General features: G+C 38.5%; 2 protein-coding genes across 2 annotated transcripts in view; both read left to right on the top strand.

The window, feature by feature from the left end:
* Window positions 1-9293, top strand: part of TPH1 (tryptophan hydroxylase 1) — a 32934-nt gene extending 23641 nt beyond the window's left edge. The window contains exons 8-11 of the mRNA XM_001366569.3: window positions 801-927; window positions 1106-1201; window positions 1995-2128; window positions 3843-9293. Of these exons, the coding sequence (XP_001366606.2) occupies window positions 801-927; window positions 1106-1201; window positions 1995-2128; window positions 3843-4017 (532 nt within the window). The 3' untranslated portion in view covers window positions 4018-9293. The remainder of the gene's footprint in view (window positions 1-800; window positions 928-1105; window positions 1202-1994; window positions 2129-3842) is intronic.
* An 11998-nt stretch (window positions 9294-21291) lies between these two features.
* The window catches only part of SERGEF (secretion regulating guanine nucleotide exchange factor), a 263136-nt gene continuing 259652 nt past the window's right edge, over window positions 21292-24775 (top strand). Inside the window, exons 1-2 of the mRNA XM_007497015.2 lie at window positions 21292-21512; window positions 22586-22721. Of these exons, the coding sequence (XP_007497077.2) occupies window positions 21429-21512; window positions 22586-22721 (220 nt within the window). The 5' untranslated portion in view covers window positions 21292-21428. The remainder of the gene's footprint in view (window positions 21513-22585; window positions 22722-24775) is intronic.

The raw sequence follows: 24775 nt of genomic DNA, 5'->3' as shown, positions 1-24775 counted from the left end.
GATTCAAATTCTACATCTCAGACACTTCCTAGCAGTATGTCCTGGGCAAGCTGCTTAACTGTTTCATGCCTCAGTTTCCTCATATGTAGAATGAGAGGATTGGGCACATTGACTTCCAAGATCCCTTCCAGCTCCAAATCTATGATCCCGTGATCCTTGCTGTACCTTAAGTGACTCTCTAGTAATTATATACTAAGTCAATGATGGATTTTGATCTCTGTTGGTGGAAGGAGTCTTCACATTGGGAGTTTTCTACACTGATCCTGTACACTAACTGTGGGCAGTTGGATGGCACACTGGATAGAGCCCTGGGTTTAGAATCAAGAACACTCATCTTCCTGAGTTAAAATCTGGCCTCAGACACTTAGTAGCTATATGACCCTGGGCAAGTCACTTAACCCTGTTTACTTTTAGTTCCTCATCTATAAAATGATCTAGAGAAGGAAAAGGCAAACATTTTCAATATCATTGTCAAGAAAACCTCAAATGGAGTTATGAATATGATGGAACAACATATTTTGATTAAATCAAAGATCCTTTACCTCAACAAATTCAGTCACCTGTATGCCCTTTGGGATCCAATGCCAGAGTAAATATCTCATAATTCATTAGACTAAAGTCCACTGAAGCTGTATTTTTTACTCCTAAGTTATTAAATGTCCAGTCTTACCTTGTGGGGTTGAATTAAAATAATATTTAAAAATTTCTTTTCCCTTGATTTAGTCAACAGTTACACACTTGTATTCTGCTTTATCAGCAATTATCACGGTGTGATATGCTTAAATATCTTTATTTTACAGGGATACCTGCCATGAACTCTTGGGTCATGTCCCTCTTCTGGCTGAACCTAGTTTTGCTCAGTTCTCCCAGGAAATTGGCTTGGCATCCCTTGGAGCTTCAGATGAGGCTGTGCAAAAGCTGGCTACGGTATAGATCTGAATCTTTCTAGTTAAATGGTTCTATTTTCCAGGATGTTAACAGTTCACATGATCACAATTGCCCTATTTAAGATGATTAAGTTTGGTGTAAGAACTTAGAGTGATTTGGGAACCAATTTAATATATATCTTCTTGTCTGTGTATGTGTGTGTGTATTTTTTTTTAAGTGCTACTTTTTCACGGTGGAATTTGGTTTATGTAAACAAGGAGGACAACTGAGAGTTTATGGTGCTGGCCTACTCTCTTCCATCAGTGAACTCAAAGTAAGAGCCACAACTATTTGCATTTTAAAAATCCCTTTTATAAACAGGATTTGAAGTATTTATGTGAACTAAATAGATTTCCACTATGGAAAGCACATGGAGGGACACTCAATAGGTCCTTAGGGCAGCACTTATATGAAGATCCTAAATAGTCTGAGCATTGTTTTTCCAGCGGGATTATTAAAAATTGCTACCATTATTCCTTAGTTGGCATCCCAAGTTTCCATCTACATATATCCAAGACAGGTGTTCTTTACTGTTTTTTAATGTCATTTTTTCCTTTTGTTTTTAAAACGCATGCTAAAAACAACAATCCTTTCAAAAGCATGATATAAAATACAAAGAATTGCAAAGGAAGCCAATTATATTAAAATATAGTCATCAAAATATTTTTTTAAATCCATGGACCCCAGGATAAGAGCTCTATCATCTAGGGGAATCTAATTGGAAGATAAGAGAAAGTATTGCATAATGGATAGAGAATGGTCTTGGAATCAAGTAGCCCTGGGTTTAAATTCTGCCTTAGATACTTGCAAATTGTATGACCCTTGAAAGACATTTAACTTCTCTGTCATTTTTTCTTTATTTGTAGATTGACGAGGTTGTACTACATGGCCTCTGAGATCCCTTCCAGCTCTAGAGCTATGATCTTATATTTCCTAAAACGAATTTTTAAAATTTCTAACATCTCATACAATTTAATTCATCAGAAACTTTTTGTAGCGTGTAATTTTCTTAGAAATGCATTATGGATTATATTCTTTGCTTTACTGATTCTGGGCTTGCTCCATAGCATGCACTCTCTGGACAAGCCAACGTGAAACCCTTCGATCCCAAGATCACCTGCAAGCAGGAGTGCCTCATTACCACTTTCCAGGAAGTCTACTTTGTTTCTGAAAGCTTTGAAGAGGCAAAGGAGAAGATGAGGTAGGGTCTGTCTTGTCTCCTTCACTCATCATCTTCTACAAAAGGCAGATAATGGCCACTTAGAGTGATTAGAGAAGGTTATTAGATGATTAGGAGTTTGGGGACAGTCCTGTTCTGACGGTAAACATCATAGTGAATTTTACTTTCACGCAGATGTGATCTCCTGTGATCCTAGGTGGACTCTGGTTGCTCTCTTATTCATAATAAAATGCTTGAGAGTTTTTAGAATCCTTGGAGAGTCAACTACATAGAGAGAATCCAAGGGTAAAGAAACCAGCCAGATCATTTTCTAGAAAGGCTGGGATCAGTAGGTATCTTATTTGCTTTAGATTTCCCCACTTGTGTTTGTCATTTCTCCATCCATCTATCCTATAAGCATAAGCATTTATTAAAGAGCTATTATATGCTATGCATCTATAAGTATGTATACATAAGTATATATATGTGTATATATATACATACATATATGTATATATACATATGTGGGCCAGATAGGTGGTACAATGGGTAGAGTGCTGGACCTTGAGTCAGGAAGTTTCATCTTCCTGAGTTCAAATCTGGTCTTGGGCACTTATTAACTCTGTAACCATGGGCAAGTCACAACCCTATTTACTTCAGTTTCCTCATCTGGAAAATGATCTGGAGAAAGAAATGACAAGCTCATCTAACATCTATGCCAAAAATACACCAAATGAGAATGAGAATTTATTTTTCATATACTATATTAATTCCTATCTATTAAAGAGAATAACTATATTCCTTTGTCTGGGATCTAAGTAAAAGATACCATCTAGTCTGCTGCTTCTTGAATTTTTGTTTTGGGTCCTTAGGAATCCTAAGGAATATCTTCCCTTTTAACAGAATTTGGTTACTAAATGCAGGGGAGAAGGGCTCTTTTCCTGCATATGTGACCTGTCCACTTGTGGGGATGGAGGGGTAGATAGGTTGATGGACCACCTCTTAATTAACTGTCACCAATTAAAGATGTTTGGGGATGTTCAAGGGAAGGACTGAATAATGAGCTCTTAAAAATCTATTAAGCTGCCTGACCCAGCTCAGGTTGTCCTTGGTCATGAGGGAGCCATAAGAAACCTATAGCACTCTATCAGATTTGATGGTGGTCTAACTAATAAACTGAATATAATCAACAAATTTATATTATTAACCCAAAATCAGTCTGTTGAGATAATTTTAATCATAAAAGAGATTACAAAGAGTCTTGACATGACAGAATGGACTGAATGTCAACAAAATATGCCATATACCAGGGAGACAAAAGTGAAATGGTCCTTGCTTTTATAATCTTTCATTCTGGGAGGGAAAACAATAGATACCTAGAAAATTAAATCCAAAATATATACAAGTAATTTTGGGAAATAAAGGGAAGACTCTAGCTCTGGGTAGGTATCAGGATAGGTTTGCAATATAAGGTAGTGCTTAATTTGGGTACTGAAAGAAACTTAAGATTCTGTGATGTGGAAATGAGAAAGATATGCATTTTGGGCATAAGAATAGGTTCAGAGGCTTTTGTGTGCATGGTGAATAATGGTAAATCAAAATATGTGCACCTTTTTTGAGAGAACTTGAACCAAATAGGGCACTGCCCATTAACAGTGGTGGTATCAAGAGTTTTGATTACACATATTTGTATTCTAGGTGGTTTTCTTCATCCTTTCTAGAAATTAATTTGTTCTCTTTGTTGTTATCTCTTTAGAGAATTTGCAAAAACTATCAAGCGCCCTTTTGGTGTGAAGTACAACCCATACACACAAAGTATTCAGATCCTGAGGGATACCAAGAGCATTGCCAGTGTGGTCAATGAACTTCGACATGAACTTGACATTGTCAGTGATGCCCTCACTAAAATGGGCAGGCATTTGGGTGTCTAAAGCTAGAACAATGTTCTCTATCTACTCAAGTGTGATTGGTTCTAGGTAGAATTGGATTATTCTGAGGACATTTGGATAATTCCATAGAGGCCAATGGGATAGCTCATGGCATTTTTTTTCCAAGAGTTCAGTGATGGTGGAACTACCTGATTACCAAACAAACTTGTTAATCTCAATGATGTTACAAAATGTCATTAATTATTCCCTGGAAATTTTCATGTAAAAGCTTGACCTACTTCATTTGTGTGGATTTGTCTGGCTCCCTAGGCATAAGTGTTCAATCCTAGTTCTAGGAATAGGAGAAGGGATGTTTTCTCTACAAAGTAATTTTTCTTCTTTAAATAAAGTAACTAGGTTTTCTGTACTATGGACTGCTAGATAGATATCCCGATTTGAACTCATGTAGAAACATTTGACCACCTTAAATTTATGATTATTACTTACTGTAGAATTTAGGACTTCCCAGACCCCTTCTCCAAGCCCCCATCATATTCCTGTAATTAGGTTTGGTAAGGTTTGATTATGCCCCTTCTAGTTATAGAGATACCTGGGGTTCAGTAGGGGGTGCTGGTTAGGTTGCAAAAAGTCCTATAGTAAAATATTTAAGGTTTTATCACTTTACCAAATAGAATATTAAAGGCAAATTGTGAGTTATCATGGACTACTGTGGCTCCCTGTTGGCCTTAAGGATGGTTAGAAGACAGAGTCTGATGACCTTAGAGATAATTTAGTCCAACTTCTACAGAAATATGATTCTGGTCTTCAGTATCCCTAACAAGTAGTCATTCATCTTCTGTATAATCACCTCTGATAATGAAGAACTAACTACTCCAAGGGAAGCCTATTCCACTGTTGGTCAGCTCTGTCATTAAGAAGTTCTCCCTATTCAGAAACTGTCTTTTATAACTTCTGTCCATTAGTCTGCTTCTATGGAGCACATTCATCTATCATAGATGAAAATGCACAAAGACAATCGTCATCCTCAGTTACCAAGAGACTACTACTATTCTTGGAAGATGCACACAATAACCCTATTCATTCTTGTTTTAAAATCTGAAAACAGTTGGACAGCATAGCTCATGGTATAGTAGAAAAAGTAGAAGCTCTAGAGTCAGAAGGCATGGGTTCAAATCCTACTTCTGATGATCACTACCTACATGATCTTTGGCAAATTTCCTAAGGAACTTGAGCCTCAGTTTCCTCATCTATAAAGTGGAATGGACTAACAGCCTCTGAGTTCCCTTCCAGCTCTCAATCTATGATCTTATGGTCATAGCCTCCCTACTTCTCTTCTCTGGAAAATAACATCTTCAGTTTCTTCAACTAATTCTCATGTGGCATCATTTGTAATCCTTTTATCCTGACTGCCCTACTTGTGGTAAGGTTCTCCTAATAAGGGGATAGTAGAACTCTCACCTCCCTTAATTATACAAATATTTATTAAACAATATTCCCATTAAGCAGAGTAATATATGCTTCATGTTTAGAAGAAAGATAGTTTAGATAGGTCATGGTTCCTTTTCTTGTCGAGCTTTCTAAAGCTAAAGTTTAAAAAGAGACTAGGACACATACTACACAGATAACCAGAATAGTTATACTATATAAATAAAACAAGTTTAAACAATAAATACACTGACTAATTAGGTATTAAGCAAAGTGCTTCCTGAGGTTTAAGAGGAAAAGGGTCATTTTCAATTGGTGGCAGAGGGATCAGGAAGAGTTCTGGGGGAAAGGTAGCACTGGAATCACTACAGAGTGGGCAGGAATTTCCTAGGTGAAAAGAGGGAAGGAGGATATCATAGTTATAAGAAATAGCTTGAGTAGAACTGTAGAGCCAGACATACAGGCGGTGTGCAGGGGAGAGTCTGATTTGATAGGAGTGTGGTGTATGTGCAGGAGAAAAACATCAGAAAATACTAGGAGGATAAGGTTTGTTTCAGATTTATGGGCAGCTTCAAATGCCAGGCAAAGGAATTTCAATTTGACTTAATAGATAATGGGGAGTCAACAAAGATATTTTTGAGTAAAGGAATGACATGACTATGTTCATTCATAAAAGAGATGTCTAGCAGTGATCTGAAGCATAATTGGAGAGGGAACAGAGTGGAAGAAATACAACCTTTTTGTAAGCTAAAATTGTAAGGTTTGCCTGTGTAAGTATGGCAACCAGGGGAAGAGAGGGAAGAAGATGAATATTCTGGAAACCAGGATTCTGTTAAATAGTTCAAGATTAGCCTTTATATTAGCCTCATCAAATAGTGAAAAGAACCCATTTTCTTTTCCATATGATCAACTACTCATTCACACCTCCCCTTTCCTTTTACCATTCATTATCTAACCAGAACAGGACTTGACATTTATCTCTTATTAGATTTCCTCTTGTTATATTGACTCTATTCTATAAGCAATGAATTTTGATGAGTGCGTAGCCTATGTCCTCATCTAAATCATTGCTTAGAATATTGACTAGAAGAGAGCTGAGAGACAGAGGTCCAAGAAATCTTATAGGTTGACACTGGTTTAGTTTCTCTTGGTTTGGTCTTTTGACCAGTTATGCGATATTCACCTGAATATTGTCTAAAAGAGTACCTTGAAAGGCTTTTTGAGTTTGCTTTGACTATGCCATTCCTTTGCTCTACCTGTCAAAAAAGAAATGAGGTTAGGATGATCTCACATGGTGAACTCTCAAGTATGATCACTATTTCCCCAAGTGCTTATAAATCACATGCTTAAAAATCTGTCCTAGAGTATTTTCTCTGAAGATAACATAAATTGTGTTGACCCCTGCTCTGTACAATCTACTCTGTTCTTTTTGAAAACTGGGGCAGCATTCTTTCAAACTTCAGTCAGAGAATTACAGAGTCAGGAGATATCTGAGAGACCACCTAATCTAAGCCATCTCTGAGAGAGATCTTACTATAACTTCTTTTAAAGATTTCTAACTCATTATTCTCTCTTGCCAGTTGTTGTGATACCTTAGGCAGCAGTCTTCCCAATCCTATTGACCCAAACTCAGCTGAGTACAGTTAGGTACCCTCTTTAGTCTCTTCTCATTTATCTTGAGTTTCCATTCCCACAAAAACATTTTTTTGTATTATCCTTCCTTGTCTAATGTCAATTATTCCCCAGAGGAAAAAAATAAACAAAAACATAAGTATAGTCCTAACTTCTCCCTTTCCTTGCTATCATCTCATCTATCTTGAATAGCAGTTCTATTCTTTTTTTAAATTCCTTTTTAAAAATTGATACTTACTATTGGTTCTAAGACAGAAGAGTAGTAAGGGCTAGGCAACTGGGGTTGAGTGACTTGCTCAGGGTCACACAGCTAGGAAGTTTGTGAGGCCAAATTTGAACCCAGGACTTCTCATTTCCAGACTTGGTGTTCTATCAACTGAGCCACCTAGCTGAGCCTCAGTAGTAATTCTATTCTGCCTTTGATTTTTCTCTTTACCTCTAACCTAGGAGAGAGATCAGATCTGTGATTTCATTGCTACCTGAAATTCCTAGTGGAGGAAACTTGAACAATGCAGGTTGGCACCTTCTCTGCAACTTAGTCATAGAGGTTGCCTGAGCTCTGACTTACCAGGGCACATAGCAGGACTTGAAACCATATTCTCCACACTCCAAGGTCAGCTCTTTATCTAGCATCCCACAGCCAGCCTCCAACATCCTTTTTAAAAAGGTACCTTCTGTGGTCCTTACCAGCCTGAGCTCATTCTCAATCTTAGTTTTTCTGACATTGTTTTTATAGCTCCATGATAACTTTCATATTTTACCATTCATCCTACTTTTCCTTCAGGTTCTGTGGATATAAAAATGGCCTATTTAGTTTATATTGTCATCCTCCTCCCATAAAAAAACAAATCAACCAAATACTGCTTTTTCTTATTGTTAGTGATTATTTTTGTGTTGTGGAGGAATATTGCTTAGAACAAATTAGTAAAACTAATTAATTCATTTAAAAGTGAAGTAATGCTCAGTGAAAGGCATCAATGGGTACCAATACCAGTAATTCCATGTGATTTCTATGACAGTGACTAATTATAAAGGATGCTGATTCCTTGTATTCATCCCCTTTTGATGCTAGATTAGAACAAACGTTGTCCTTAAATATCCAAGCACTGTGTTCTAGAGTCTGACCTATTCAAAATAAATACAAAGGCATTCTTTAAATGAAGTCGGAGTTTTGATTTTCTTAAAGGAATGAATTTCATATCCATTAACATTTTTTAAATTATCCTTTTCATTGATTAATAGATAGATGCACATTGACACATTTCATTCCATCCTAATTTCTAGATACTTCAGCTAATTTAATTCTGCAATAGGAATAATAAGAACTTGTATTTTAAGAAAATGTCTTATCTTATATTGGATAAGGAAATGAAAGCATGATGTATCCCTCATGTTGTTTCATATCTTTGCATTGATTGTATCTGAAATTTAATAACACAATGCACATATTAAAAATATCATCTCTGTAAGATAATTGAAAAGACTAAAATATTTTCATACTAATTAATAAGTTCATTTTGATGGCAAGAATGTCAGTTGTAAGTAAAGTCAAACTGGCTATTGCAGGTGATTGCAGTTAGTCTATTCTAGTTACACAATGTGAATTGATGTAGATTGATAATCTAAATTAAAATTTAAAACTACAGTATTTAAAATCATGTCATGACTACAGTTCGTTGTAATCAAAATCTAATGTTAAACCTTTAGAAGTGAAAACATTACAATGCACCTCTCACCTTAGAATTTAACACTGCAGAATAACTAATAGACTTAAATTGACTTTCTATTCCTTTTCACTAAGTTTTTACAAGTCTAGTAGATTCAGGATGTTGTGGGCCCCAGGAATCAAGAGCACATTGGTACTGAATGCCTAAAATGTGTGAAGCAGCTTCATTAATTTGTTTGAGACAAGGGCTGACTAAGGACTGATGGCTACTTCTCAGAAGAAATGGGGCAGTAGCAGGAATGCAAATTTTGGAAGGAAGCCAAGAAACATTTCTTAATCCAGGAAATATGTCATTTATAACTCTCCTGATACTATTAAGTAGGCAGTTTTTAGAATTTGCTTTAGTCTGAAAATGGAAATTATTAGATAGTCTAGGTAGTTATACATGCTATGTACAACTCCTCAGGACATTACAATGATAATATGGTCCAATTCAGTATCTGCTTAAGAAATTGTTGAGCCATTTCTTAATTTTTTTCTTGACATGCTTTGTGTGTCTACTGTTCAAATGGATAATAAATACGTGCAAAATTCAGATTGTTGGTCCTTATTTTATGCCACCAAAACACTAAAACACATTGAAGTATGTTTTGAAATGTCATCTGTGTCTATGGATTACATCACAACCTGGTTCTTTTAATGGCCTATCGATATAATGTGTCACCCACTACAGTGGGAGGTTGGCGGATGCCCTTGGGCCACACATTCTCTTGCTCTTTCCTATCTTGACAAAAGTATGTTGGAGGCAGACAGCCCGGAATTGGAACTAACTGATCTCTAAGGTCCAACTCAGAACCTGATTATTAATAACTCTATTTGGACTAATCAGAACCAATCTGAACAAGCCAGCTATAACTTAAGCGTGGAAGATTTATACTGAGACCCCTAAGCCTATAATGACAATCCCTGATTGGAAAAAAAAAAACTGAGACAAGTCCACGAACCCCAGTAAATGTAGATGAGAAACATCCAAGATGCTATTGGAGCATCTTACCCAAACAAAAATTATTGCATGAAAACGAAACAAAATAATGCCCAAGACAGATAATATAAATTTGGGTTAGTTAGATCAGGGAGGATTAGTGTAGCCTGTGAAACACAGGAGAAGCAGTTCCTTGTGGAACCTGGCAGTTTATTTGGGTGGATTTAGAATCCCTTAGAATTAGTAAACCTATATACAAATATCCATCTCAAGCCTAAACTAAAATATCATTAACTTCTACAATCAACCACATAGGAATATAATAATTGCCTTACAATCACACATTAAGAAAGATACCTACATGTATTACATAAAAAAAAATTCTCACTTGCACACATGAAGATGGCACAAACATCCTGTATAAAGTTTCACTCACAGGCATCAACATATTCAATTTTACACACACACACACACACACACACACACACACACACACACACACACTAATCTTACACAGACGCATGATCCTATAGTTCTGGATACCTGAGATTGTCTTTCAAGGTGAGACGACAGGCAAGTATGTATCCTGTAAAGGAGAAGGTACAGGACTGGTGACAAGCTTCAAGCAACACCAAAGGATGGAAGACACACTGACAACTGGAAAGGATTTTGAAGCAAAGACATGGGGAATGAACTTCAGGAAAATGGGTCATGTAAGGTTAATCACTGATCACATTAATTTCACATATAGGGAAGTACATTCACATGCACATTGAAATAAATATGTATCCACCATGACAAATCTAGAACACGAACACATTTCACACTGACATTAGGGGCTATGCCATAAATAAGGACATCCCATAAATTGTATATCTGTAAATAAATCTCTACTATCAGAGGATGTGTATATATATGTGTGTGTGTGTGTAATATGTAATATATGTAAATGTGTCGAAAACCCAGACATGTACATAGAAAGCACAATGAGGACCTAATCCACTAATATAGATAGAAAGGAAAGAATTAGCATACTAACCATTAACAGGGACAGAATAGTTTAGGGTAGAAAAGGGAATGTTGTGACTAGAGAGGTAACATAGGCACAGAATAAACTAGATTTCAATTGATACAACTTAATATAGATATAAACATATATCTAATTGTTATGAATTGTTACATTGGAATTAGTATACAATTGGAATTACATAAGGCATAGGATAGTTCCAATTTTACTTAAGTTAAATTTTATATTCATTATAATAGGAATGACCTTTGTATTAAGAAATTGTTATATTGTAAAAATTTTGTTGGTACATAATCCTAACCCTCTTCCCACAACTCAGTCTTTGCATAAGATAGGAACTTAGATTAGCAAGTAGACATCTTAGGATAAGATTTATTATTTTGGGAGGGGGGAGGTTAGATGGGAACAATAAGTAACATTGATAGATTAGAATAGACATATAAAGTAAATAACTGGCGTGGGCCAGGGTGGCACCACGTGAACAAGAGGAAATAGGGGATTTGTGACAGAGACTGGCACTAAAGAAAAAGTGCCAGGCTGAAGAGTGTGAAACTGATCACCTCGAGGGGGAGGGACCCCAAGGGATTGGAATCTTGAGGAGGAGAAGACTCTAGCTGGTAGAGAAGTTGCTCTCTCAGTTTCTCAGTCTTGAGAAGTCGAAGACAGAAGGTGGGAAAATGACTTTCTCCTGAGGGTTACCCACTTTTTCCTGCTGGTGACTAGAAATCCTTCCCCCCAACATTTCCCAATTGAAGAGACTTTCTGAAAAGAAACCTGAGCAGACTTTACCTCAGCTCCTGTTGCCCAGGGGTGAGTCAACCTGATTTCCTCTGGGGGGGGTGGTCAGGCTGACAAAGCCCGAGTTCCCCCCCCAAATTCAAGGAGGGAGGAAAAGGGTTTTAGACAGAGACAGGGACCCCTTTTTCCCACTTCCCTTTTCCACTCTTCCCTGCCCATTATTCCTTTTATATTACTTGATTGAGTTGACATTAAAAGTTATCTGTTCTCCAAGCTGAGTGTGAGTGGACAGACCAAAGGGAGACCCTTTGGTCTCAAGTAGTGGAGGGGGGACAAGAGTGACAAGAGCGAATCTGGGAGAGCAACTTTAGCTAAGGAGGGAAGGCAGAAGGGGGAAAATCTTCAAACCCCCTCTCCTCTCTCTGAGCCAACCCTAAACATCAGTTCTCTCCCCTGAACCCAACTTTGAGAGAAGGGAGGTTCTCTACTCTTTCCCCCTCTCTATCCTAAAAGTCTGAACCCCTCTATTACAGACCTGTTACAGCAATTATTATTCTCTATAATTTACTCTCTTTAATACTATCACTTCTAACTCAATTTTCCTGGGATCTACAACTTGAGCTGATGGGATGAGATGTGCAGTTCTTAGGCCATATGGAATAAAGCTGGATTTAGTGGGTAGGAGAAGAGGAATAAGAATTCCCAGGTCTTAAATAGATTAAATGGGAGAAAGAGCATTGGGCTTGGAGTTACAGTTGCTACTCTAGCTGTGTGTCCTTAGACAAGACATTTAACCTCCTCCAGGCCTCATTTTCCCCATTTGTAAAATGAGAAGGTTGGAAAATGTGCTCTAAAATCCTTTCTGCTCTAAATTCTAAGATCTTTTAGGTTCTTTCTTATTTGCTATTAGTTCAATTAAAATGGGCTATTGCAGAGCATGCTCCATTTATAGAAAGTATTTGTTGCCATCTATTGATGAAAAGAAGTCATTAGTCTTGGATGACAAAAACCAGTTGAACTGGAAAGAATATCAGAAGCCAAGCATTCCTGAATGAGTTTCCACTACGTGAGGGTTTCTACAACCTTTTGAATATATCTTGTTCATACATAGTTATTTGCATATTGTCTCCCCTATTTGATTGAAAGCTCATCAAGGGTAAGAATTGATTTTGTATCCCCAGTAATCAGCACAGTGCCTGGTATAGTGTTGTTTATTTGATTTGCTTGTGAATTGGATTTAGGTGAGGCAGAGTTGGTTAAAGTCTTTGGCCTTAACACTCTCTTCTAGATCCAGATCAAAGTCTATTAGCAGGACCAAAGGCAAGGTGGCTGGTGATGGCCTGGGATTCAGTGGCATGACCTTAGCATCTTTGATATCTGACCAAGCTCTAAGCATTCCACAACTCTTGCTTCAGCTTTATGGCTGTTGGAACAAATTATTCTCATTTGTCCATTCCAACAGGGGAAGTCTTCGTATGGTTGGTGTAGACATCCCCTTAACTCATTAATGGGTTTGAGCCTTTCAGTTACCTTCAACCTGGTACTTACTAGAAACTTAATAAGTATTTATTGACTAATTGGTTTGCTCGAATGAATGAATGAATGAACAAAAATTTTATTAAGCATTTAGTATGTACACAGTATTGTGTGTTGCAGATACAAAGAGAAAAGTAAGATGGTCCTTGTTCTCAAGGAGTTCACATTCTGATAGATGAATGGATGGATGAATGGATGGATGGATGGATGGATGGATGGATGGATGGAATAAGAACCTATTATGGGCCAAGGCATTTAATCTTCACAACAACCCTATGAGGTAAGTGCTTTTATTATACCCATTTTAGAGTAGAGGAATAAGGGAGATAACACATACAAAAGGTTTTGGTTGTAAGTCAGAAAATCAGATGGAAAGTTCTCCTGATCCTTAGGGTGTAGGGGTAAAGAAGATAATAATTCCTTTTCTTTAATATCATTTACACTGACAAAATCATATCAATTTATGGTGCCAAGGACTTTGATGACAAGAACTTTATTTTCTGGGTCTTGAGTAGTTGTGACTGTAGCTCTTGCAGGAGCAGTGTACCAGGCTACCTCTCCACAGGGACTGCTTCCCATTATGAATACTGTGGGAACTGGGCTGGAACATTGGCATTCCAAAGGTTCTTAGGAACAAGATCCCTTTATTTCTGTCAAGATCTAAGGGGAGATGGTAGGCAAAATGGTGCTGATAGTTTGATTTTCTTGGTGTATAATGTTTCTCAATTCTCCTTCAGGGTGCCTTGCAGTTCCAGCTAGACTGTCTTGTCCGTCCTATAGGTGGTAACTAATTGCCAATTTGGAAGGATGACTGTCTCTTCTTCACAGGAGTTGCTTCTCCAGATGATGTCTGTGAAGGGTAGTCTAGAAGCAGGATCAATAATCTGAAGGTACTGCCACTCCGAGGACTTATCTACCTGGTGAGCATCCAGGATGATGATATTGAAGTTATGCCCTTTCTCCACAATGAACTCTCTAGACTGTAATTGTTAGGTAATTTTCCCCTTTTATCAAGTCTACATGCTCCTTTCTGCAACTTCAACTGGCTACTTCTAGCCCTGTTCTCTGGGGCCAAGCAGAAGTTAAAGTTTTCTTCCAACAGAAAACCCCTCTAATATCACATTCCTCCTTAATCTTCTCTTCTTTCCCTACCCCCAAAATAATCAACTCTAGTCATAGCATTATAGATTTGGAACTGAGAGAAACTTTAGAACCAAGACCATATAGTCTAACTCCATTTTTATAGATGAGAAAACTGAGGCAAAAAGAGGTTTAGTGACTTACCCAGGGTCACATAACTAGTTAAGTATCAGAGTCTTGATTTGCATTTAGGTGTTCCTAACCCCTCCAGTCTACTTCCAGTCCAGTGCTCTAATGACCTTGCAGTGTACATGCCTCAAAGAGAACCAATAAGAAATAGGAAAGGGGAGTGTTAATAGAGCCATTGCCAAAGAAGACAAACAAGATAGAAGACTACATATACAACATTTATGCTGCTTACTCTGGAATAAACTATCATTTAATTAAAAAAAATTTTTTTTTGTAAAAAACTACCTTTTGTCTTAGAATCGATATAAGTATTGGTTCCAAGGCAGAAGAGCAGTAAGGGCTAGGCAAATGCCAATATGTGACTTGCCCAGGGACTCACATCAAGGAAGTGTCTGAGGCTAGATTTGAACCCAAGTTATCTGGGCTCTGGACCAGTGTAAACCTTAAAATTTCCCAGACCCTACTTTATAAGATTGGATTAAGACCATCCCCCATTTGGGCAGTGAACTCTACTTAATACAGGAATGTGAGAATTCTACTTTACCTACTTGGGTCTGCCCTAAGGGAAGATAAAGTTGTAAACTCTTTTCTGAACAATGAAAAGTACTTAAACCCATACTTTTCTTAAGCTAAGTACCTATAAAGGTCAAGCAACTTGTGAATTTACAAGGAACAAAGAACTGGAAAACTTACTCAGAGATTTCCTGGTGTGAATTACTCAAAAATCCACACCTTCTTAGGTGTGGACTAAGAATGGGCAGTCCTTTAGAAACATCTATAGTGATTGGTAGATGTAAGAACTTGGGGGAGGTGACAGAGGAGATTTTGCCCTTAAAAATAAGAGCTCAGGGAAGAGCTGGGAAGTCATTCTGAAACATTCAGATTGGAGAGACTCATTCTGAGGAGACTGATTCTGAAACATTCAGATGGAGGAGGGAGCTGGTGAAAGCAGCTGAGATGCTGCCGGCCTGGTGTCATTAGAAATCCTTGTTTAGTCAGACCTTGTGGTGAGTGTTAAAAAACTGATTCCTTTCTTACTCTCTCTCTCCTTCTTTGATTACTCATTATATTGTTAATTAAAAGTCTCTATAAAACCCAATTGACTTGGGTATTTGAATAATTGGGAATATTTCCCTGGCGACCACCTTATATTTGATTTTAAAACCCAAGACACTGTAGTGAAACATATTTCTGCCGTAAAATTTACTCACCCTCTCTTATATCTATCACAATTTATATCTCCCACTATTTTAATCACTACAGTTTAAGACCTCAACCATTTTGAATCTCACACCAGGCACTCTATCCACTGAAAAACCTTGCTGCCCTTAAACCAATCATTCATCCATTTATTTATTTATTTTTTTGGAAAATTTTATTAAGTCAATTTAGAACATTATTCTTTGGTTACAAGAATCATATTTTTTCCCACCCTTCCTGTAGCTGACATTAAATTTCATTGGGTATTACATGTGTCCTTGATCAGAATCTATTTCTACGTTGTTGATGTTTGCACTAGGATGATCATTTAGAGTCTACATCCCCAACCATATCCCCTTGATCCATGTAATCAAGCAGTTGTTTTTCTTTGGTGTTTCTACTCCCACAGTTTTTCCTCTGAATGTGGATAGTGCTCTTTCTCATAAATCCCTCCGAGTTGTTCAGGATCGCTGCCTTGCCACTAATGGAGAAGTTCATTACATTCGATTGTACCACAGTGTATTGGTCTCTGTGTATAAGATTCTCCTGGTTCTGTTCCTTTCACTCTGCTTCACTTCCTGGAGGTTGTTCCAGTTCCCGTGTGTAAAGATGAATTTAGAGTTGTGACTTAAAATCTAGATTTTATTCGTCGTTAGGGGAAATCCCAAATAAAATACCCAAGTCAGTCTGGAAATTTATAGTGATTTAATTAATATAGTGGAAAGAAATTAAGAAGGGAGGAGGAAAGGGTGTAGGATCTTATGCCAGGGGGAAAGATTAGAGGCTCTAGGAAGATAAAGTTTTTGGAGAATAAAAGAGGAAGGAATCAGCTGGAACTCCAAGAGGGCTCAGGCAAGATGCCTGAACCTGAATTAGCTCAAGGGCAAACTCACCACCAAAACCCAGACAAATAGCTGCCACCGAGCCAAAATGTCAGAATGCTTAGCATGCTGTCAGCCAGAGCCACATCTCCCGGGAAAGAGCTAGCGGAGAGGAAGTCCCGCAGAAAAAAACTAGACAATTCTACCTCCCTTTCCTGTGTCTCCTCTGTACCAATCCTAGCCTAAGCTTGATTTAGGATAGCCCAGGGATCTGTCAGCTATTTCTGATTTGTCAATTTCTCTATCTAAGGCCATCCTCCTAAACACTCAATCTTCAAGTATGGTTACAGACATTCCTGAATTTGTTAGACAAAGTAGGTGGAATAATGCAAAGTTCCTAAGACATTCCTTGATTTTGTTAGGCTAAGCATCTTCATTGTTACAAATCAGGAGATAGCTAATTCCAATCTTCACACATGGAATTTCTCCACTTTATTATTCCTTTGGGCACAATAGAATTCCATCACCAACATATACCACAATTTGTTCAGCCATCCCCCAACTGAAGGGCATCTCCACATTTTCCAATTTTTGGCCACCACAAAGAGCACAGCTATGAATATTCTTGTACAAGTCTTTTTCCTTATTATCTCTTTGGGATACAAACCCAGCAGTGCTATGACTGGGTCAAAGGGCAGGCAGTCTTTTAGTGCCCTTTGGGCATAGTTCCAAATTACCCTCCAGAATGGTTGGATCAATCATTTAAAAGCAGGGGTATCTATGTTCTTTTGATAGCAATATAACTTGAAATGGTAATTCACACTTGGGTAGTGATTTAATGTTTTCAAAGCAGTTCAATGATAAAAAAACTATATGTCATACAATTATTATTGTATCTATAGATGAAGAAAATGAGACTCATAGGTTAAATAATTTTCTCTTCATCACATGGCTAATCTTTTTATAATTTAAAAAATGTTTTTAATTTTTATTTTTCTTTTGAAATGCTTTTGTTTTTATTTATTCCTCTTATTTTTTCAATTACATATAGAAACAAATTTTTTTTCTGACCTTTCATAATCTAAATTCTCTCCCTCCCTACCCCACCAGGCAGTAAACAATTTGACATGGATTTTTACAGTGTTGTCATGCAATACAAATTCCATATTCCTCATGTTGTGAAAGAAGACATATATGGCACATGCAAGGAAAAAATCATGAAGGAAATAAAATGAGTAATGGTATGGTTCGATCTGAATTCATTCTCTGACAATTCCTTCTTTCATTGCTAATCTCTGGAGTCAGTATTCAAACCCAGGTCTCCTAACTACAAATCCAATACTCTATCAAGAAAAATCACATTGCTTCTCAAATGCATAGGTGTGCAGCTCACATCAGCTAATCTGTCTCGCAGCAAGCATTTATTAATTGGTTAATATGTTCCAGGCATTGTGCTAAGCTCCAGGGATCTGAAGGATCTGAAGGAAGGGAAAACAGTACCTTCTCTCAAGAGATATATATATATATATATGTATATATATATATATATATATACACACACACTAATGCAAATTCAATAACAAAACTAACGACATTTAAATTTAACTTAGAAACATTTGAAAGCACTGGGAATGTCTTGCCTGGAACAAAGAAGACTAAGGGACAGAACCAAAAAGTTATCTATGCGTATTTAAAGGGACAACCCATAAAAAGGGATTAAATTCATTTTGCTTGATCTCACAGACTAGGAGCAGTGGGAGAAAGTTTTTGAGAGGCAGATTTTGGTTTGATTTTAAAAGTAATGAACAGCCTTAGAAGGTAATGAGTTTTTCTTGCATTTGCAAAATATTTGCTGGCGACATTTGTAGAAAGGATCTTCAGTCACCTGTAGGTTGAACTCTGACCTAAGATTCCATCAGTCAACAATCACTATTCTCAGTTTTTCTTGTTTCACTCTGGGTGGACTCTGCTGTTAAATCTTGATCAATAACTTCCCCTGTATGGAATTTGGTTTCTCCATTTGTAAAACAGGAGGAATTGTGGACAAATAATCCCTTTTCCTTTGATTTCCTATGATTTAGTTCTTATACCAAGTGCTTACACAGTGAATAATTAACTATTGTATTATAGGCTAAAGAGCCTACATAGTTAAAGTTAACTTTGGTTTTTGTCCTGAGGAACTTGAAAATTAAATGGTTTCATCTCACATTCAGCAAATTGGTAAAGAAGGTACCAGTCAGTGTTGGGAAGAGTTGTTGAAAGATGCTCAAACTAGTCATTACTAGTAAAGTTGTAGAAAGATAGACAAACTAATGTTGGTGGAGTTGTTAGTTAACATAATTATTTTGGAAAACAATTTTGAATTATGCAAAGTAAGCAAAATGTCCATACCTTTTGACTCAAAGAGTCCACTAATAGACTTAAAGGTGATTTATAAAAAGAAAGTCCTCATAAACAACAGAATACACTTTTTGCTATAGCAAAAAACTGAAAACAATGTAGATGTACATCAATTAGGAAATGGCCAGACAAATCTTATATGAAATGGTTCATGAATGTGGAATACTGATCAGTTTTGCTATTTTTTCCTTTTTTTCTTTTAAGAATTCTTATTTTATACAATGACTTTCTGGGAAAGAAGAAAGAAATTATGAACATTACTGTGCTGTAGGAAACAATGACTATGATGAATGTAGAGAACTATGTAAAGACTTAAATGGACTGATGCAGAGTAAAGTAAGCTGAGTAAAGAGAATAATATTTATGTTGACTCTAACAATGCAAATGGAAAGAACAAAAGAAATAAAATGTTTTGGCTTTTTTTTTTAACATTGGAAAATTACAAAGAACATATATGGCTCCTAAGAAGATATATGAGAAGACTCTTCTTCCTACTCTTTTGCAAGGCTCATATATATGGAATAGTCCATATGTATAGCATAAGGGACCTTCAAGTTGTATCTAGTTCAACCCACCTAATTTAATTTAATAGATGAGAAAAATGAGGCCTAGAGAGAAAGGATTCATTTTTGCTTATACAGTGGGAGAGTCAGGAGTTGAACCCAGGGCCTCTGAATCCAAATATTTGTAAGGGTTAAAAATTAAAGGCTGGACTAAATATATAAAAATGTGGTCCCCAGAAATTATTAATCAAGTCAGAATGACTTTATAGCAATTTATTTATAAAATAGAGGAAAAGAATGAAAGTAAAGAAATGAGAGGGAGTAGATATTTATCCCAGCCCTATCCAAACCAGACTGGACTTCAGAGGCCCCAAGCTGGAGCTCCTTCAAGATCAAGTTCTAAGATGAAAGAGCTGGTCACAGGAAGTTCTTGCCACTTTCAAACACCCTTCCTTTCCTCACTTCCTGTGACTTCCTTCCATTTTACATGGCCCAATTTCAGCTATAGCTTTGCTTAGGACTGCCCAAGGGGCAGTCAGCCGATTCTGATTGTTACCCACTAACCCACACATGGATCACAGACCTCCCCATACTTAAGGATAAGTGGGGTGTAGAGGCTTCTGGTGATTAGATTTAAAAAACGAGCTGGGGAGAGTTAATACCATTTTCACATATTTCAGTTCCCACTATTCTCAAAGCAATTTAAAATATCTATTATCCAGCTCAGATTTTTAAATCTCCTGGCTACAGATTACTAAAGTGAAAGGGACAGGCAAATCAGGAGAGGATCGTTAATTTTCTGATACATGCTAATTTTAAAATGTTGACAAATATTAAAGCTATGGAATCGTAGAAGTGGAAGTATCAGCATGACTCCCTTGACTTTGCAGCATAAAAGTAAAATGGATACAACATGGAAAAAAATAGCACTAAAGGTAGCCTATTGCCTAATCCAGTGGCTCACTATTACCTCTAGGATGAAATATTAATTCCTCCCTCTATTTGACATGTCAGACATGTCCCCTTTTTATTATTTTAGTTTTCTTATACTTCACTCATCTCCTGGCACTCTGAGGTCCAGCCAGACCTACTTGCTCTTTTTGCACATGATGATTTATATCCCATCTCCATGCCTTTGCACTGGCTGCCCCTCTTCCAGGAATGCTCTCCTTCCTCACTTTGGCTTCCTGGAATCCCTGACAATTCAAGATTCAGTTCAAGCAGCTGAGTTCTGAGGGAAGCTGTTCCTGTCTCTGCTTGCTTTCTCCAGCCCTCCTGACCCCAGTTGAAGAGCCTTCTCCTCTAAAGTTACCTTGTATGGTATCTACTTTGTAAGAGATGATACACACACGAGCTCATATACATATACACATACATATAAAATATTTGCACACATTGTCTCCGCCATTTGGATATAAACTCGTTAAGGGCAGGGACTCTTTCCCTTTTTCCTTTTATCCTCGCACCCCTAAACAGAGTACCCAGCACTTTAAAAGTGAACTGTAAATGCTTTTTCATTGATTCAAAAGGCAGCCTCTAAAGTGCAGACAAGATAAGGAGTAGGTAGGGAGAGATGATCGAGGGTCACGTGGGCAGGAAGGCTTTCTGTGGAGGGGAACCTGGACCCGGAGCCCTTGAGGGGTGGTGAAGGATGAGAGAAGGCTCAGCCGGGAGGAGAAAGGCTGAGCGTCCTCAATTTATCTCCAGCCAAGTATGCTGGGAGTAGAGAAGATGGGTCCACAAGTGCTCTTGGGATCCCTCTCAGTGTCTCAGCGCAGCAAGGACTATGCCCGACATCGCTGGCAGACTCCTTGTACAATTCCTTCCTTTATACTATTGAGGGGGTGGCATCGTCTTCGGGGACCCCTGTGCTCCTGCCCCGGGGAGTCGCCTTATTACCGAAGTAGACGCAGGCTTGTTTCCAGGGTAGGGAGTTAGTTGAGTGTCAGGAGTGTAGGCGGGGTTTGTACTCCGTACTCTATCAGACAGGACCGCCCTCTGGCGCCACTTAATTCACTTTATACCCCTCCCCGTTCCCTCCTCCCCCCTTCCCCTTAAGGAAATTCTCGATCATCTCAGCTTCTAGAGGCTGGAAGACCCCGGCTGGTTACAGCCCACAGCTACCTTCCCCTTAGTGAGTCTTTGGGAGGTTTCCCCAATTACGTCAAAGTCAAAGCTCCGCCCACTCCGGGGCGGACCCACACCCGGAAGCTCAGGCGGAGCTGACCGCAGCTGTGGAGTGCGCGGGCGGCACATGGAGCGAGAACCGGGATTGGGGGAGGTGGCTCCTGCCCCTGCCGGATCACCAGCCGTGACCGTAACCTTGCTCCTGAGCTGGGTACCTGACTCCTTCCGGGGCTGCACCCCAGGGTTCTGGGCCTGGAGGGTAGATGGACAGGCTCTGGGAGTGGGGGGACAGGGAGTCCTTCTGGGGTCTGGGGATGTGGAGGGCTGGGGTCCGAAGGCGTGGGAAAGTGGAGCGGGGTGAGACCGGGTGGGCTCGCCTGGGATGCACGAGGAGAGAGCTGGAGGACTCTGGGCTCGCTGGGCCATACAGGCTCCCCGAAAGAGACACCCTACCTCAGGGCTGCGTGCACATCGGGGCCTTTCTTTGGAGACAGAACCTAAAATGTGGAAGCCCCTTAACTGCCCTGGGAGGGTTGGAAGTCCGCTCTAAAGCCCTTTTCTTGAAAGGGGTAGCTTTGCCTTCGGCGCCCCGTGTACTGGATGCCCTGGAGTGAGAGCCAGCTTTCGAGAAACTGTAGACCCAGCCAGGCTCGTTTCCAAGGCAGGTACTTCGAGAACGACAGGGATGTTCTGCCCTCCCAGAAAGGACCTTTGATGCTACCGAGACTAGTCTATACCTTCTCTAGAGAAATTCTCTAAAACAGACCCAACAAGTGGTCAACCGAGCCTCTGCTTGAAGACCTCTGCTGAAAGCAGCTGGCTGGAGAGGCATCTCGAGGTGGTTTTCCTCTTACGTCAAACTGGAATCTGCCTCCTCTTGTTACTATTTCTGTTTCCCAGGGCCCCGGAGAGCAAGTCTAAGCCCTTGCCTGAAAGCGGCTACCTAGGCTTGTGCAAACTCTAGCGAAGACCTGTCTAGAGCCGCCGCTGGTGTGTGCCCCAGAGCACGCAGCCCCCCAGTACTGGTGAAAGTAGTAACTAGAATAGTCATTTCTATGGGACGGTAGGCTGTGGAGGAAAAGAGAGGTGTCCTATCTTCCTAAATGGGGACTTAAGGACTCTTGCAAGGGGTAGGGCTGGAGGGAGGCTCTGACAGCCCTTCCCAGGCGAGAGAATGTGAGTGGTGGTTGTGTATGTGCGGGGCACACTGGGTACAGATTCAGACATTCAGGCGACTGCCTTTGTGGGCTCACTTTTTCTATTGTCATTTTCCTTTGTGTCCAGGGGGCAAATAGCTACGGGCAGCTTGGCCTGGGCCATAAAGAGGATGTGCTTGAGCCCCAACGACTGAATGATTTCTGTGACCCCAAACATATAAGGATGCTGACAGGAGGAGGGGGACACTCAGCTGTGGTCACAGGTAACCTGCAGAATCTGCCTTTCCTAAGACCAAATGCAATCAGGCTCACAGTATTTAGAACTGGGAGGGACCCTGGTGATAGTCTTGTGCAGGCCTTTTATTTTATAGATGAGGAAACTGAGGTCCAGAAAGGGAATTGACTTGTCTAAAATAACATAGGCAGTCTGATGATAATTCCAATTCTTTTTCTACTCTTCTATAAATTACTTTCCCTTTGATGTTTGCAGAGAAAAGTAAGTCAGAAGTTCACCATTTTTTGTGCTACAAGACTCTTTGGTAGTCCAGTGAAGCCTAGGAACCCCTTCTCAGAATGTTTTTAAATGTGTATAATAAAATACATAGGATTACAAAGGAAACAGTTATACTGAGATGCAGTTATCAAAGTGTTAAAAAAAAAAGATTCAGAGAACCCAGATTAAGAATCTCTGATCCAATAACACATGTAAAAACCAGTAGAATTGTGTGTGAGCTACAGGAGGGGTGAGAGAGGAAGGGAGGGAAAGAACATAAATCTTGTAACCACAGAAAAATATTCTAAATCAATTAAATTTTTCAAATTAAAAAAATAAAAACAAAATAAATCATTAAAAAAAGAATCTCTGATCTAAATAATAGCTGATGTTTCTATAGTGCTTTGTTTTTGTAAAACAAATTTTAACAAAAATTTTAAAATCTGTGATTCCAAGTTCAGTTCACATTCTTTTTTCCCTTGAATTTTAAAAGTAATTTTAATTTATTTTTAGCATTCTTTCTTTCTTTCTTTTTTTTTTAAACCCTTACCTTCTGTCTTGGAGTCAATACTGTGTATTGGTTCCAAGGTAGAAGAGTGGTAAGGGCTAGGCAATGGGGATCAAGTGACTTGCCCAGGGTCACACAGCTGGGAAGTGTCTGAGACCAGATTTGAACCTAGGACCTCCCATCTCTAGGCCTGGCTCTCAATCCACTGAGCTACCCAGCTTCCCCCTATTTTTAGCATTCTTAAAAAAAAAAAATGAGTTCCAAATTCTCTCCCTCTCTCTGGGTCGTCCCTCAAGGGAAGTAATATATCAATTATACATGTGAAATCATATAAGACATTTCCATATTAGCCACATAACACACAAAAGAGCAAGAAAAATAAAGTGAGAAAACCATAATTTAATTTGCACTCAGATTTCCTTTATCAGTTCTTTCTCTGGTGGTGGATAGAATTTTTCATCATTAGTGCTTTGAGATTTTCTTGGATCATTGTAGTGATCAGAGTAGCTAAGTCATTCATTGTTGATAATCATAATATTGCTGTTACCAAATGCAATGATCTCCTGGTTCTATTCACTTCATTTTATATCCATTCATATAGACCCTCTCATATTTTTCTGAAATCATCCCATTCATCATTTCCTATTGCACAATAGTACCCCATCTCAATCACTTGCTATCATTTATTTGGTCATAGCCTAATTGATAGACATCTCTTCAGTTTCCAGTTCTTTGCCATGACAAAAGAATTGCTATAAATATTTTTGTGCATATAGGCTCTTTTCCTTTTTCTTTGATCTCTTTGGGGTATGAACCTAGTAGTGATATTATTGGGTCAAAGGTGATATACAGTTTTATAGGCCTCTGGGAATAGTTCCAAATTGTTCTCTAGAATGATTGGACCATTTCACAACTCAGCCCATAGTTCATTAATGTGCCTATTTTCCCTCATCCCTTCTAGCCATTGCCATTTATAGTAGGTATGAGGTGGAACCTCAGAGTTGTTTTAATTTGTATTTCTCTAATCAATAGTAATTTAGAATATTTTTAAATGTGATTTTAGATAGCTTTGAATTCTTCTGAAAACTGTTCATATCCCTTGATAACTTATCAATTGGGGAATCATTTTTACTTTTATAAATGTGACTCAGTTCCCTATATATCTAATAAATAAGGCCTTTGTCATAGAAGCTTGCTTTGTCAAAAAAAAAGTTATTGATATTCCTTTATTATCTGTGGTACCTTTGCGTAAAATGTAGTTTTGCCAATTACATATTTTAATTAGCTCTATTTTTGCTTTCGCTTTGTCTGAGATT

The sequence above is a fragment of the Monodelphis domestica genome, chromosome 6 (genome assembly GCF_027887165.1).
Source record: "Monodelphis domestica isolate mMonDom1 chromosome 6, mMonDom1.pri, whole genome shotgun sequence".
Taxonomy (NCBI): domain Eukaryota; kingdom Metazoa; phylum Chordata; class Mammalia; order Didelphimorphia; family Didelphidae; genus Monodelphis; species Monodelphis domestica.
Note: the sequence above shows the minus strand (reverse complement) of the source record. Positions and strands in the feature narration are given on the sequence as shown.